At 38.6% G+C, this 16,486-nt stretch overlaps 1 protein-coding gene across 1 annotated transcript in view; it reads right to left on the reverse strand.

Annotated features, from left to right (window-relative positions):
* UNC5C (unc-5 netrin receptor C) overlaps positions 1–16,486 on the reverse strand; it is a 349,058-nt gene that overhangs the window by 39,493 nt on the left and 293,079 nt on the right. The window contains exons 8-11 of the mRNA XM_045820399.1: positions 7,962–8,018; positions 5,787–5,978; positions 4,765–5,109; positions 1,841–1,928 (exon numbers count right to left, since the gene is read on the reverse strand). Coding sequence (XP_045676355.1) covers positions 1,841–1,928; positions 4,765–5,109; positions 5,787–5,978; positions 7,962–8,018 — 682 coding nt within the window. The remainder of the gene's footprint in view (positions 1–1,840; positions 1,929–4,764; positions 5,110–5,786; positions 5,979–7,961; positions 8,019–16,486) is intronic.

The raw sequence follows: 16,486 nt of genomic DNA on the forward strand, positions 1-16,486 counted from the left end.
TAGCTTCATTTTGATAAACACAACATCTTTGATACACACCAAATTCAATAGAATAATGCCCTCTGCACTTAACTTCGGGTGGTAGGCATGGCAAGGAGGGCTTTTGTTTCCTTTTCTTTAGAGTCAAAGGCAGAGAGACCTAAAAGCAGAAGTGTCCAGCTTTATCAATTTTCTGTTTGCTCTCTCTTTCATCTGAAACGTACAATAATCCTGGTCAGATGCCGACTTAACTGTGGGAAGGAAAGCCTGGGAGGCAGGTGAGCACACACCTCTTTCAGCTTCAGCCTGACCCTGCAGCAGCCCCTTCAGGCTGGATCTTCAGCTAAAGATAATGCTGATCAGATGGAAAATAAGAGACCATGGACAACCTCACTGCTTCTTAGCATAAAAAACAGCCAATACTCATTTCTGTTTAGACAAAATGCCCATGTTGGCCTGGCCTTGAGAGATGGAAGTACTTAGTGCTAACCTTGACTCTGGACAAGAGAAAGAAGAAAAATACAAAGGGATCTCGGAGCTTGCTAATCCTCATTTCTGCTGCTGCAAAGAAGGTCTCTCTGGGCCCATGAGTATTACTTTGCATTGAGAATGAAAAAATGAATATTTGATGTGAGTAAATACAAGCCTTTTAGTGATTTTCTGCTGCTCAAATTTAAGGCATGAATAATGCTCAAAAAATTTTATTATTCCCTCAGATAGGCTAGTGTTTATGTAGGGAAAGCAGACCACCTGAGGAAAAAATGTCCCGGGCCCTACCGATTACAAATATCAGTATCTCCACCTGCAAGCATGATGAAAGAGCTTTTCGGCTACTGAAGAAGAGCAGAAATGGATGTTTTTCTGAGGATGAGAGAGGGGAAGAGAAGAGGTATAATGTGTTATAATGGTAACCTGATTCTACATCTGTCACTAATGCTTTGTATTCGGAGCTCAGGACTACAGAGCTGATGCCTTTTCCCTTGGGAAAAACAGGGCAAATTACATGTAAGGATCATTATTTCAATGACATCCTTTATTTTAACATCTGTGTATTTCAGAAACAATCAGTCAGGCCTTTAAAGCACTATTTAACACATGCACTTTACGGGGGGACTAAGCAAGAAATACCATATATAATTTGTTAGAGGCCAGACTAAAAATTGAATTTAGGACGTCTAAACCCCTTTTGTAAGTTTCACTTACAATAACTGCATCTTTATGATTATGACACATTTGAAACAAAATGTTTCGATTCAGTCTAGTTTTAATCAACCCTGGCTCCATTTAGAAAGGCTCTGTGTGGAGTTTACAGGTGGTAAACATAAAGAGGTTGATAACACTTAAGTTAGAAAAAGTCACAGGAAGAAGAATCTTCAGGTGAGAATACAAGTGCTAGGTTGAGGTGGGGGTGACAGGTCAGGGGTTAGGGTTTGTCTAATTCTTGTAACCTTCAACTCCATACTGGGGAAAGGTTGGATTCTTGAGCCAGGCCACACGAAGCTGATGTGGCTGTGTCCGCCCATGGATCTCTCTAGACAGTTTATGGCTCGCATTTCTGTGTCTCTCTGAACAATCTATGGGTCATGTTTATGGCCATTTTTTCAGCTAATACGGCCAGAGATCCACTTGGGAGGAGATGTCTAGCTTTCTACCCATAGCCCATACTCAAGATCTGCCAAAGTGTCTGCAAACTCAAAGATAAAGAGAAGTAAAAATCAACCTTTTAGAGGTCTAGGAAAACAAGGCTGTGCTAGACACAGGGCGTTCAAGGCAAAAATATATTGGGTTTATTATTTCTATTGTACAATTCCCATCAAATCAGACATTAATAAAGTCAAGTGTGCCAGAAGTACATATTCACCTCATATTTTCTTTCCTGTGTACAGTCACATACATTTCGTAGACTCTCCCTTGGGGAACGGCCCCAGCGGGAATCAGCAAGCTCACTCCTGAAGAGCAAAAGAGAAAAGAAGTCACATAAGACTTATGAATCAAAAGGAAACTTCACAGGATGTTTCTGAAGCAAGTGAAAGGGAGTGAGATGTTGTAGCCATGTAGCTATAAGCCTGCTTTTTCTCTAAAGACTTGTAAATGTTAATATTCACGGCTGCCCTCCTTTTCTTCCTTGTTGGTCTTATTTGTTACCACAGCTCTCTCTGAACTGTTTTGGAATTAAAGAAACGATGTAATTTTTTAAGCTCTTGTTTCATTTAAGGAATAAACAGATCATCCCACTGTTGTTTTCCTTGTCAAAGGAAGGGAAGTCCAACAACTGCTCTTAAAATGCCAAACAGCTGTAATGATGCATTGTTTCTAATTTTAAAAAATACCCACAAGATTCAAAGTTAGAGAAATACTAACTCCAACAATATAAAAAAAAACACATTTATTTCCGAAATATCTAGTCAGCATCAGTGTTTTTCTGTAACAAAATAGTAAGTGAGGAAGGACTCCTTTCATCATACATAACTCCACAGAAAGTGAACAGTCCTGCTGGTTGTAGTCCCAGCCCTTCCAGCAGTTTTTCGCCCAGTTGCTAATGAGAGCCATTCCGTAGGACTATTGGATTGACCTCTGTTCTAGTTAACTGTACCTACAGCAGTGGTTTGCAACTTGAGCTTGCCTCAGAATCACCCAGAGGACTTGCTAAAATATGAATTACAGGATCCTGCCCCCAGAGTTTCTGATTTTATAGCTCTCACAAAATTATAAATTTTTGTAGCTCTAACGAGCTGCCAGGTGATGCCAATGATGGTGGACTGGGGACCGCACCGTTAGAACCACTGGTCTGCACGATTGCAGTGTCATCCCAGGGGATAATGTGGGGTGGCTGGCAGTCTGAAGATACTTGGATTCATGATTTCATGATTTTATCCCAATAAATGTAGATTAGTTCAACTCAGTACAAATGTGCAGAGCACCATGGTGAGTATGGTGCTTGGTGCTATTGCGGATGCCAAGAAAAGATAGTTTCTTGTCTTTTAATAGCTTATAATTTAATTAGCAAGGAAATTGAATATGCTCAATGAGTGTAGGGCAATAAGAAAACTTGCCTGATTATGTTGGAAAGTCTCAAGAACAAAGGATGGAGAATTAGGAGGAGGAGTTATTCAAAGGCCTTGCATAAGTGGTTGAAATGTTGAGTCACAGCTTTTTTGAGAAGGTAAGTAACAAGGGGGCTATGGAGGTGTGGGAAGTGGGACATCACACTAGTGTAGGGAGCGGTTTAAGGAGGCACAGAGCGGAAGCAGGCAGACCACACACGACTCTGCCACACCTCAGTATTTTTTTCCAATGGGAACAATACAATGTACCTTTGTGTTTATTATGGGAATGAGATAAAATTATAGGTGTAAAGTAATAAGAATAAGCCCTGGCACATTTTAGATAACTATTGTTACTCTATTAAATAAAATAATGTATGTAAATCACCATTGCCTAGAACACAGAAAATATTTAATACATGCTAGCTCTCTCCTATCCACTTGAGAAGTTTTTATAATAATCTATGAAAAAATGACAGGTGTAGCAATGGCAGAGAAAGGTAGAATTCAGTGAATATGATTAAAAATTGTCTTGCAAATAATACAGTATTTAAACAATGAAGAATAATAGAACATATTTTGACTTATTCATTTGATATACTATTAAAATACATTAAAAATCATGATTTTTAAAGTGCATGCAAGAGCATGAGAATTAATAAGAAAAAGACGAAAAAGCATTTTATATAATGTATGATCCCAACTATGAAAAATGTATGAAAATAATATTCTACTAAGTATTTCAATTTATTAAAATGTACTTTTAAAGATATGGGGTGAAACATCGCCAAGGCATGAAATGGGGGAAATGGGGGACCGAATAGAGAAATAATCAAAGACAAGTTCATATTTGCACCTGAAGACCAAGTGGTTCTGTATATTGTCTGTATGGCTGTTGTCTCATTATATTCTTATGTTACATGAAAACTTTAGGTCGACCAAATTGTTTCTTATTGCTGTATTCGCAAAACACTCAGTCTTGTCCAAAAGAGCTAAGGTTGCTGATTCACAGAGCAATCCATTAACCTCCTGAGAGTTCTGAACCCGTTACTACTACTGATTAATGAATACCAAAATTTAATAACACTGTCAGTCACTGACTGAAATTCACCATTTAAGACTTTTATGAGGCTTATTCTATGGAAGCAGATAATTCAATAATAAAATAACAACTAAGTAACACTGCAAAATGCCACATGTTGAAACTGTGATTCTATACAGCTCTATCAGAAACAGGAGTGAGCATCCTGTGAAACCTTGAGGCTAAAGACTGTAATAAAGAGTTAATAAATAAAGATTTGATGTCTATTATGATGTCCTCTGGTCATCTAAAAATTAGTATTCTGAAGTATTGCTTCCTATAGTGAATTGGAACTGAACCAACTGATATATTTCCTAATTAATTTGTCCTTTTAAAGTGTGAAGACAACAGTAAGAGCTTCTGGCTTGATGTGCCTCGTGAAGCTCTGTTAAGAAGGAGGTCAAAAGCAGTTCTAAATTACACCTTGGCAGCAAGTTGTGCGCATAATATATAGAGAGGAAGCGTTTTCAGAATTGGTTGGGGGAAGATGAATGGTTTTTCTGATTTTGTCTAAAGTAACGTAGATTTACATTGAAAGTAGACCCAGGTTAGATAGGCTACATTTAACTTTTCAGGCCTAATGAAAACAAACAAAAACAGATTTTGTACAAAAATATGTTTTAAAGCCCTGCCTTTGTGATTTAAACGTGTAGGGACTACCTGAATTGGGAACAATAAGGTGACCCCCGAGCGAGTTGAAGGTACCAAATGCGGTACAGGATGGATCGGTCTGCCGTGCCAGACTCTGGCTCTTCAGGTTGAGGGCCTCGTTCTCCAACAAGGACTGAGTCATCTGAGGGGACAGCTTTGATGCAAACTCAGAGAGGTCGTCTTGGGGGGTGACAGCCCCTGAGGTATTGTACACTTTGATTTTCAGGTTAGGCAGTGGATCCAGAATCGGAGAGTTGGTCATGGGAATTTTGTCCGAGACATCATGCAAGGCATAGACCGGCCCCCTGTACATGGCTGCCGCTGATGTGAGGTCTGGAGGTACTGCCAGGATATCTGGGTCAGAAAGAGAAAGGAAGTCTATTTGGATTCTTCACTCAGTCAACTTACATTAACCCCTTACCCCCAACACTTTCTGAGTCAAATGCAAAGAAACTCAGCAAATGTTAGAGATGTACAGATATTACAGTTTTGTGGAAAACAGGGCAATTAGATGACTAAGATCCACAATATTACTGGCTACAAATAAATAGACAGCTTCTCTATTCTGCCCTGAAGTCTACTCATTGCTCTGAAGTATTTAGTTATTTCAGCAGATGAGATTCTTAGATAGTGATCCCCACTAGGTGACTATGGGTCATAGTTTCGCTTGTCTATACTGGATTTTGGTTCATCTCTAGGCCACTGTATTCATTGCAATATAAGATGTCTTGTCAAAAGAGAGGGAAAAAAGAGATTTAAGAATTAGTCAACCAGTCCATATTCTATTTTCAAATAAAAGTTAAAAAGTATGACAGAGGAAACTGTTCAAGAATAAAAAAGACCATGCACCTTGTACACTCTAACTTGTTATGTGAATGAAGTTAATACAGTGATTAACAATACAGAGCAAAACCCTCATCTCCATGGAGCTTATGGTCTAGCTACACTGGAGGATTTCCCTGAGGTTGGAGCTGCCCAGAGAGGCTACTTATTTGCAGAAGTTGCAGGTGCAGAGTGCAGCATCAGCTGACCTTGTCTGGCTGCCTTGATGTTCACAGGCTGGAAACCTCCATTGAGTGCTGAAGAGTCAATAATATCAGACTCAAAGTCACGATGATTCTTCCGGTACACAAACAGGGCCACGACTACAGAGATGGCCAGGCAAACAATGACAGCAATCACAACGCCAACATACAGAGCAATGTCATCTGAATCAGGAGCAGCTAAACAGGAGAAGGAAATATTGGACCAACTGGTTAGAGAAATTTCCCATAGTAGACATACATATTACTGTAATTTTTTCAGACATTTACTGCCTTTTTTATAGGTTAATTTTAAATCTATTCCAAAAGCTACATAAAACAACCATAGCTTTTTAGTAGAAAATTATCCCTGATTTGTTTTCCTTTCTCACTCTACGTCTATCTACCCACTCATCTATCTTTAATTGGGCAGCAAAACAGATGATATATTACGAGGCATCAAAAGGAACTGGAGCTAGAACCATCCTGACACACAGGAGAGAAAAGCTTATTACTAACTTGGAAGGTGACCTTGAATTTACTGATAGTTCTTTAAAAACATAAACACTCTGCTAGAACTATCTGGGATGCTCTGAATCTATATATTTATCAAACTGGAATGTTTTTCTAGTACCTTCCAAGTCATGAAATTACTTTCCATAATACCCTGCTCACTTTCCCTTAAATCAATGGATGTGGGTGGGTTGGAATAGTGTAGCTGAGCAAAGCAAACGTGAGGAGCAAACACGTTGGATCTGAAAGACGTGCTTTCAGAAGTCCCAGATCTGTGGAGCAGAGGTTAACACTGGTCACTCCAGGCTTTCATACAGACTCAGTATTACCTGCGAGAACCCCGCGCTCCTTTCTCATGTCTCTTGTGAGAGATTTACATTGGAGCTACTCACTACTGTAATAAAATGCAGCTCTACTGTGTACTGAGTAAGATAAAGGCCTGGTTCAGTGATCAGAAAGCTCAGACTACCCCTGAAGGCAATTAAGCATTTGACCAACACAGTGCGTGGTCAGATGGTGGGGTCTGCTTCTGGGTGGAGACAGACCAACGTTTCTGGAAAGTTGCATGTTGCCCTGGTGGCACAGGACACGCACTGATCCAACTGCAAAAGGTGGTAGAAGCTGACAAATAAAACAAAACACAAAAAAGTAAATCTTTCCTGGATCCCATAGACATGTTTAAGTCTCTGTTTTAGTTTTCTGTGCCTACAAATATTTTCAGCAAAGTTAATTGAAGCTTCTTGGCTAACTGTAAAAGATGTGGTTAAATAGATACTTCAGGTGGTCAACAGTAGTGTTCTTATGGTCAATTTTATCTGTACGTGCATTTTGGGGGGGGGATTTTCAGTTTTATAGGTTCCTTGACCTTCCAAGAGTTGAGGAACCACTATTCTATCAGACTCACAGCCACAAGTTGTACATGTTGAAGTGACTCTTCTTTTAACTTGTCAGTGGCTCATGGGATCACCTACATTTGCACACCATGGTTTCTTTGACACATTGACAGTATGGAGAAATTCCCTGTTGGAAATGACTATGTCTCTTTTAGAATTTCATGTTTAAATGTACTGTAGGTAAAAGTATTATTTTTTTCTTCTAAACCACTGTCTTTCCCAAAGTTTCCAGAATACCTGCTTTCCTAGCAATCCAGTCAATATTCACCAACATCTTCAGAGGCCAGGGACATTCCAAGTGCCCTCGGCTGTGTGAGCACTGCTTCAAAGTGTGGGCGGATGTTGCTGTGCTGCTGGGTTCTGTCTTCTGCCCTGCCTTCTGAACTCTGCTCAGAACAGAGTACCAAAACCCTTAACATTTTATTTTGGCAGGCTCTAATTACATATTCAACATTCATGTTTTAAAACTCAATCGATCTGCATTTTCTCAACCCTTTATTTTTTAGCGTTCGAATCCTGGCCTTTGTTCATTCACAGCAGCGTATTTTAGGACATGTTTTGTCAGCTACTGGGACTCAAGTTTGGAATGGTAGGCAGAGGCTTGAAATGACCCTTTCTTCTCTTCAGCAGTGAAAATCTAATTTGTTTTTCATGTTAAAATATAATAGTTGCCTATTTCCTGTGTGCACATCTGTGTTCTAAAGAAAGGTAAACTTGAACCAGGGGCAACATCGTTAAAAGATTATTCAGCAACATAAAAACCAAACATCAAACTTACAAGAAAATCCATATTCATTCTGGGTTCTCTGTTCAGTTGAAATAGGATAAATGAAACCTTGAAAAGAAACAAAAAATGAAGCAAAAATAGGAACAAAATCAAATTAATGAGGAAACAAAATAAGAAACATGAAAAATGTTTAATTAAAAGAAAAGGAAAAGAGTCCTGTGGTCCTTTAAAATTCTGGTTCAGTATAGAACTATGATTTTGCATCTCCTGTCTGCTCGGGAGTCTCAGTGAGAATTAATAACTAGGCAGATTGAATTTCAGAGCAAAAACTGGTCTCGAGTCACTAGCTTTGGAGTGCTTAAAGTCTTTCTTTTATTGAGCATAAACTCTAATGGATTTAATTTATTTCAGACATCATGGGTCATTAGCATAAGGAAAATCTTTTTTCCTTATCCCTGCCATATGCTTTAATTCCCACAACATATTCAGTAAGGCTCTAAACAGTTTTTTTTTCTTTTTTATTAAATCATAACAGCTTGCTCTTGGCCTAATAGAACTAAAAGAGACCTGTCGTCACTGGTCAAAGGTTAAAAACCCGTTTACTGAGCTGAGCCACGGCCACCTCTCCTGGTTCCATTTCAGACTCACTCTCTGGATTCTGTGTTGTTTCCTACCCCCTTCGCTTAATAGGAATCCAATAGGTTTTGCCCAGGGACTGGGCGGTTTGTCAGTGCAGTGGGACTGGATGCTTTTTATTTGAAATCATTCAAAAGTCAATAGAATCTAGAGGTTATAAGGTTATTTATTTTAGGGCTTCAGAGGAATGGTATCAATTGGGCTAAATAAAAACCTCATCTCAATAGTAAATGCAGAAAAAACTAGCAATTTAGCAATTTTATTTTTCTGTTTTTTTTTATCATATTCCAAGGTAGGAAATGGAAAATAAGAGTAATAATAATAATTAATAAAATACCAATGTAAAGTAGACAATTAGGAGAAAAGATTTAAAAATGTGAAACACAAAACTTTGAAATAGAAACATCTATGAAGATTTTTAAAGTACAACTTATAACTGGCAGTTTCCTAATATTTAATGTGCTGTCACATGACTTAATTGAATGAAGATGAATAAGAAGCATGTGAATTATACTTTCCTAGTGAAACCCAAGGGCAAAAATGTAGAGAATCTACAAGAATCACAATTAATTGGTTTAAAATTAAATGTGTATAATGCTTTAATTCTAAAGGTAAATCTAGATCGTGCCTCAGGTAGATTTTTTTTGTAGTTTGCAGAACGCTCTGTTCTTACAAGCTATTTACCTATTTGAGGGAACTAATTCTGGAGGAACATGCAGTGCTACCTTAATGAAAGAGAGGTTTGCTGCAGCACAGACAGGTTTGCTCTGAATTAATATTTAATGTTTTATTTTAGAGCAATGATTGCAGCTTCCACTCAGTTTTATAAATATTATATTCCTTATTCCAGGTGTCTGAGTCCATGTATTAGGTTTGATTTTCATTTTAAACACTTCTGTCTGGTAATAACCTTTTTCCATTTGTATTCTGTGAACTCTATAATAGAACACCTGGGACGTATATAGGCACTAGAGAAAAGGTTATTTCTTTTTGAAACCCAAAGACTTAAGACGGTACAAGCTCATTGCTAGGAGAGGAGACCAGATCATGGATGTCATCATTTTGGTAGGGTTGATGTTGAAGAGGGATGCCAAAAGATTTGTTTTTGGCAGGTGAGAGGGCCTGGGAATTAGTGTAACATAGGATATTTGGCAATGATCTGATGTTCACCATGAACAGTTTCATAAGAATCAGCGAGTGTCTGTGGAGTAAGCAGAAGAGCTGGAGCTTATAAAGGGAGAACTGATCCCCGGAGAGACAGAGCATGGGCAGAAATTTCTCCCTGTGAAGCAGTACTGGATTTTCCCAGGCTCTGACCCCTGCTTCCCAATAAAATTCCTGTTCTGGATAAGCAGACCAGGAAACAATAAAAAGAAATTTTATAATTTTGATTTTAATCTCAACTTTCCCATATTTATGTGATCTGGACAACTCAAATATTTGTGTGATTTGTGGTAATTATCTGAGGCTTATATTTTATTGCAGGCACAGAACTGGAATTCACTTATTCATTCATTCATTTATTTATCTAAGAAATACTTTTGAACTTTAATATATGCTGGGTTCAATATTAGCCACAAGGGTACGACGGCAAATCAGATGGGAAAATTTCCTGTTTTCCTTCCAGTTTAAAAACAAACAAGACATAAATAAGATCATTTCAAATGCTGAAAAAGTTGTTTTTAAGAATAAAACAAAAGAATGTAATGTGATTGGAGGTAAAAGGATGATAAACTGAGGAAACCAGGAAACAATTTTCTGTTGAGATGAAGTCTGAGCTGAAAGTTGAGCAATGAGAAAGAATGAGCTAAGTAAAAGATGAGGAGGGAACAATGGTCCATGAGGAGGCAGGGTAAATGCTGAAATCCTGACCACGGTTAGAGTTAGAGAGTGAGAGGAAAAAGGGGCACTTCAGGGGCGGGGTTGGGGGGAGCAGTAGCGGGTGGGGGGAGCAGTAGCAAGACCCCTAGGCCTGGTCATTCATGACAAGGCATTTCGAATGTTCTAAATGAAGTGCAGACCCAGTGACTGAACATAATTTAGAAAAGATCATTTTGGTTTCTCTAGAGATAACAGAGAGCAAAGGGACAGCATTTTATGATAGTTTCTACAACACATGACTTGGGAGATGTCTATCAATAGGTATATCAATATATTTGATGACGTGTTTGCATTTGAAGTTGCTGGAAGAAAAAATAGAAAAATAAAAGCCTCACTAATAGTTATGTCTCCCAGCCAATTAGGACCAATGTAGTCAATTGGTTATTTTCCTTCTTGGGAAAATTTAAAACACATCAGTATTCAATATACTCACCAGTGGTTCAACACCCCAATTTACTCTGTGATGGAAACACTGATTAAGAGTTTTGAAAGGCAACTCTGTAAAACTTTCTCCATCCTTTCAAAACACTTCTGCAACTATAGAACTAAAACATCACTTAGGAGGCTGGGAATCAGAAAAGAGGGGGATTGCTGTTCCATCCCCTAAATGAGGGAAATGGAATCACTGTCTAGAGTTTGTTGTTACACTTCTCCATCTGATCTGTCTCTCATGGAACAACAGGGGGCATTTTCTTCTGCTCATGAGGGGACCCTGCTAAGAGTAGTCTTAGCAATAATGAAAAATAATATTTCTGGTAGAAAACAATACAAAATAATTGTTTTTAGTATCACTATCAATAGCCTGGTTCAAAAGTTGGGATTTCAGTTGCTTTTCCTACTACTTGAAAGTAAGGCTGATTTGAAAGACACTGTGGCTGTTGGCCAAGGCAGTGAAATTGAGCTTTTTAGTCTTGGGAACTTTAGTTTGAATCCTACTTCTGCCCTTTCCTTGACCATGAGAGCTTGGCTGCACTGCTGCTCTTCCTGGGGCAGCTGTTCTCTCATCTGTGTAAGGATGTGGGGATAATCACTTCTATCTCGCTGTGGAAAGGAGAAATGAGATGTGTAAAATGCTGGTACATAGCAAGCAATCAATAAATGACAGCGATCTCAATGTCATTATGATGCACATTATAACTACACTGAGATGCTAGGTTCTTAATAGATTTTATTTGTAGAGTCAAGGCAACTTACTATGTAATGAGTGAACTTAGGAAATTTGTTTGAATTTCAATTTCCTTAGTAGTTACAGAGACAGGAGGCCCAGTTTTTCCGAGAAACCAGGAGCAATGTACTCTTCCAAGTACTGTATACTTTTTCACCCTCTTCTTTTAAAGAGGTTTATTCCTGACCTTTGTGGCTTCTGGCAAAGATATAGTAGTGTGTTTCAGAAGCAAATTTCCAAGACCAGAGTGCAACTCAATGCTAAAATGGTTTCTCAACCAGAGTCAATGCCACTTCTAAAAGCCGAGGACATGCTCTTTGGGTGTCATAATGATCAGAGGGTTGTTTGTGGCATTTCATGAGTGAGGGCCAAAGTTACTAAATGTCTGGCAATGGGAGGAATAGATTTGCCATGAAACAACTGTCTGGAACTAATGCAGCTCTGCTGATAACTTTCAAAATCACCTCTCTTGGACCGACAACAGTGGGCTCCAGGAAGGATGCAGGACTTCTCCTGTTGGTTGCAGTGGCCTCAGCAGCTGCAGCTAGGGCTAGCCATCCCAGAGAAGTGCTTCTGCTATGGGCATGCTCATGCCCTATGATCTCCTGGCTTTGTTTTTTATAATTTCAGGGTTTTTGTTTTTGTTTTTTTTTTTTGAATTTTAAAGAGCATGTATTTTTCAGTGGAGAGATTTTCTTGACCTGGAAGAATAGGGCTTGGAGGAAGTTTCATTGTGAAGAAAAATTAAGTGAAAACATGGACAGTTTGAAAACCCAAGCAAGCAGGCTGTGTTACACAGCTACTGAAATGCTCCTTATGCCAAAAAAAAACCCTTTCATTATTGCTCAAGACATCATTTTAAGAGGTTATCTAGTCAAGCTTTTTCCAGATGACGAAATTAAATCCCAAAGTTAAGAAGTGATATGTTAAAGTTAGCAAAAATGTTGAGACTATAATTTGATTTTATTCTCTTGGCAGTGAAGCCCAGGAAGTAAGGGTTTTGCAATGTCTATCTCTGGGGATTCCATTCACACTTGTGTTGACTGTAGATTTGGACTGTCGGCATAACGGTTTTGTGGCTGATGGTGGCAAAGTGACAGGAGGAAAGGATGACTTTTCTAATTTTCACAAGGCTACCCTTTAGATTAGAGGTGGGGTTGTCCCTATTTTTCAGTTGATGTCCAACTATTATAAATGATGAAAGTCCATGCCCAAGTATCTTAAAAAAGAAAGAGAGTTTTCTTTGGTTTTATACGGTAGTAAATAACAAGTTATTCTTAAGCCCATGGCCCTTAATCACACAATTTGTGCCCAAACATAGCTTCGTTAGTGGGTTTATAGTTGGGAAATCTCAGAAACATAGCCAGAAACCACGTGTAAGTCTTAATTTTCCCAATAAACTGCAACTGACTCCATTGTTCTAGTCTTAGAAAAAAAACTCCTTTCCTGCTTTATGGATACGTGATAGCCAAAAAATGATCATGATTCTACGATTAATTTTAAAAAATATTTTATTTATTTATTTTTAGAGAGAGGGGAAGGGAAGGAGAAAGAGAGAGAAACATCAATGTGTGGTTGCCTCTCACACGCCCCCTACTGGGAGCCCAACCTGGCCTGCAAACCAGGCATGTGCCCTGACTGGGAATGGAACCAGAGACCCTTTGGTTCACAGGCCAGTGCTCAACCCACTGAGCTGCACCAGCTAGGGTTCTGATTAATTTTTTTAAAAAGATAAGATAATTAAACTATTTTATGTCGTGGATAATATTTTAATAGAAAAAGTCATCAAACAAGTCTATTGATATGAGAAATGTCAGAACTTCTAAGCATCACTAGGCAGGTTTAAATTCCTCAAAACTGGTCTATGCTCTAACTAATACATAAACTTCCTCCCGACTCAAGCCTGTAGGAGTTAAAAGAAATCAGGGATTAGCACTGGCTGGTGTGGCTCAGTGGGTTGAGCACCAGCCTACAAACCAAAGGGTCACCGGTTCATATCTCAGTGACGGCACATGCCTGGGTTGCGGGCCAGGTCCCTGGCTGGGGGCATGTGAGAGACCACCAGTTGATGTGTCTCTCATGCATCAGTATTTCTCTCCTCTTTCTCCCTCCCTTCCCATCTTTCTAAAAATAAATACATAAAACCTTTAAAAATATTATTTAAAAGAAAGAAATCAGGGATTAGAATTTCAAACTGTTGCAGGTGGGCACAGGAAACCAGGTACTTGGTGATCGAGGACAGTGAATTGAACTGAACACAGGGAGTTTATAGCAGAAAGAGAGCAGATTTATTGTGCAACAGTACACTCCACAGAACATGGAAGCAGATCATCTCTGAGCAGAGATTGACCTTGGGGGCTGGAGGGATTCTATTTTTAGAGGGCAGATGTTTCCTGACTAGTTTTCATGGGGTTTCATTGAGCATGTACAAGTAGTTATATTACTTTAAATGTACTGCACATGTGGTCTTATGATTTTCCTTGATTGGCCATGAGAGAAGGGGGTCCCACAATATTAATTCATTATAATGCTATTAAAATGAAGCAGGAGTCATGCAGCATCTTCTACACAGGTGCATTCATGATTTACCACAATTTGGTGCTTTTCCAGAAAGCAAGAACAACTGGTCTTAGAATGGGGTCTCTGTCCTGTAATGATGTTCTTTGCCTTATCCCTGGGACACATTTGGAGTTTCCTCCCCCCTGACTATCTCCTGTGTCACCACCATAACCCCTTTTATCTGCAGACTAAGGAGCAGCAGCACAGAGTGGCAAAGGGACTTGCCTAACATCACAAAGCTGGTGAAAACAGCAAAGACAGGGTGCCCAGCTCCAAGGATAAGCCCCAATGGTCTTTCTAAGTGTTATCTGGGCTTTAACTAGAGGATTTAAATGAAGAGAGACAAGGACATTATAGAAAGGGCCTTGATATGTTCACGTTGCATTTCAGTGATTGAATGAAATAATGCTGAAATAATAGAGAGGGTTTTGCCCTTAAATGAAACAACTTCCAAACAGTGCCTTTTGTTTTAAGCATGGGGCAAGGGAAAAGGTGCACCAAACTTGGGTATTTCTATTCCAGTGTAACTGGAGAGCCAAGCTAGAATAATGTAGCTGTTAACGTATGATCATAGCATTGTATTTGCCATAAAACCCTGCAATAAATACATATTTAAGAGAGAAATATTACTTTCCTTAAGTGATATCTACAGGAAAAATGAATAAACATCAATAATTGGAGGGACACTACCCATCAAAAGGAACACAATTTTAAAGCAAAAAAAGCTGATAGCAGTTGCTTCCACCATCTAAGAGCCCACATGGAAAAAGAAGTGTTTCAAAATGAGACAGATTTGATTTGGGTTTATATGTTGGCTTTTACACTAACTTCCTGTGGGCACTGCATAGGCTTTGAATTTTACACCTCAGTTTCTCCCTTTACATGAGAGAGCTATTATTAGGGGATTATTAAAAGTTCTATGTATATGGGCTTTTTTGTACTTTTATTTTTAGTTTTATTGAATTAAACTCAAGTCAATTTTGCTTCAGCTTGGCCGCACCTAACATAGTACAATAGATGGGAGTCAGAAGCAATTTATGCCAGGCCTAAAGTCCATGCATTGGGTAGAAAGTGAATAAAATTCAAATTATATATGCAATACTTTAAACTAAAATACATGTGATACAGTAAATTTTATGTTCCCCAAAGCTGGGAATTCAAACTTTCTTTAGATTAATTATCAAATTCCTAGCCAAAAGAATATGGGTGGAATTTTATAAAGTTTTCCTGTTTGCTTTCAAGATTTACTCATTATATTTCAATATGAAGCTTCTTCTATGACCGTAATACATGTAAGTAGATTTTATAACATTGTGAGAAGTAAAAAAAATACATGCTAACTCATATCTCATATGGGGTCAGAATATAAATTATGAATGTAACTCAATTACAGTTTATGAAAGCATGTTCTATATATTTTACATCATTAAATTTTGGGTTAGATTAAAGTCATATTTATCTATCTAAAGTAGAGTAGATGACTTCAGAAGATGTCCTCATTTTTGTGATCTTAGCATTAGAAGAATCTCTGTTCTTGGTGAACTTTTTCCTCTCCTCAATCTGGCTGCTTGGTCTGTAATACCCAAAGCCAAATATGTGGTTTTTCTCACCCTGATTACATTTTTATGATGCAAGCATTCTTATTAAAAACCTCAAGGGCCATTCAATGTAAACATGTCCAGGTTTTGTTTTTCCCTTTTAGGTCAGTTTGTATCGAGCCAGCCCATCAGGACTGCACTAATGATGTCAAAGGTCAGGTCTGTCAAAGACACTCAGGTCATTTACTATAATTTACCACTCTTCTGAGGGTTTATTTATTGACAGGGGTTTAAGGATCTCCAAATAAATGAATACATAAATTCTAGGACATGACAACAAAAATTGAAAAGAGCATTTGCTTATTACTGATGTCGGTTGCTGAATCGCCGCTGTACCAAACTTCCGCTCCAGCCTGCGCAGGGGAGCAGGCCACCATCACCAACCTGATCCACAGCCACTTTCCTGACAGTCGCGACCACACCCTCTGAGAGTGGATAGCTCAGAATTAACCTCTCAGGATGCAAAAGTCTTATCTTGTGATTCACAGTAGGTATAGAATAAATGTCTGAAATTTAGCTCAACACTAGGGTAACATTAAACCCACAGTTCAGCTACCCACATGTTTTTAATGAAGTAGAATCTATCCCCATAATGTTCCTTAAGAAGAATAATGAACTATTAAATCCAAAGGCAATGACATTATAATCCACGGTAGTAAAGGCATCTGGTAGAAAAACGACAAGAGTCCTGAAAAGGCTGACTTCTAGCACACATCACCACATCTGCTAGATTTTTA

Source organism: Phyllostomus hastatus, unplaced genomic scaffold (assembly GCF_019186645.2).
Source record: "Phyllostomus hastatus isolate PE091 unplaced genomic scaffold, TTU_PhHast_1.1 phas_scaffold_39, whole genome shotgun sequence".
NCBI classification, from domain to species: Eukaryota; Metazoa; Chordata; class Mammalia; order Chiroptera; family Phyllostomidae; genus Phyllostomus; species Phyllostomus hastatus.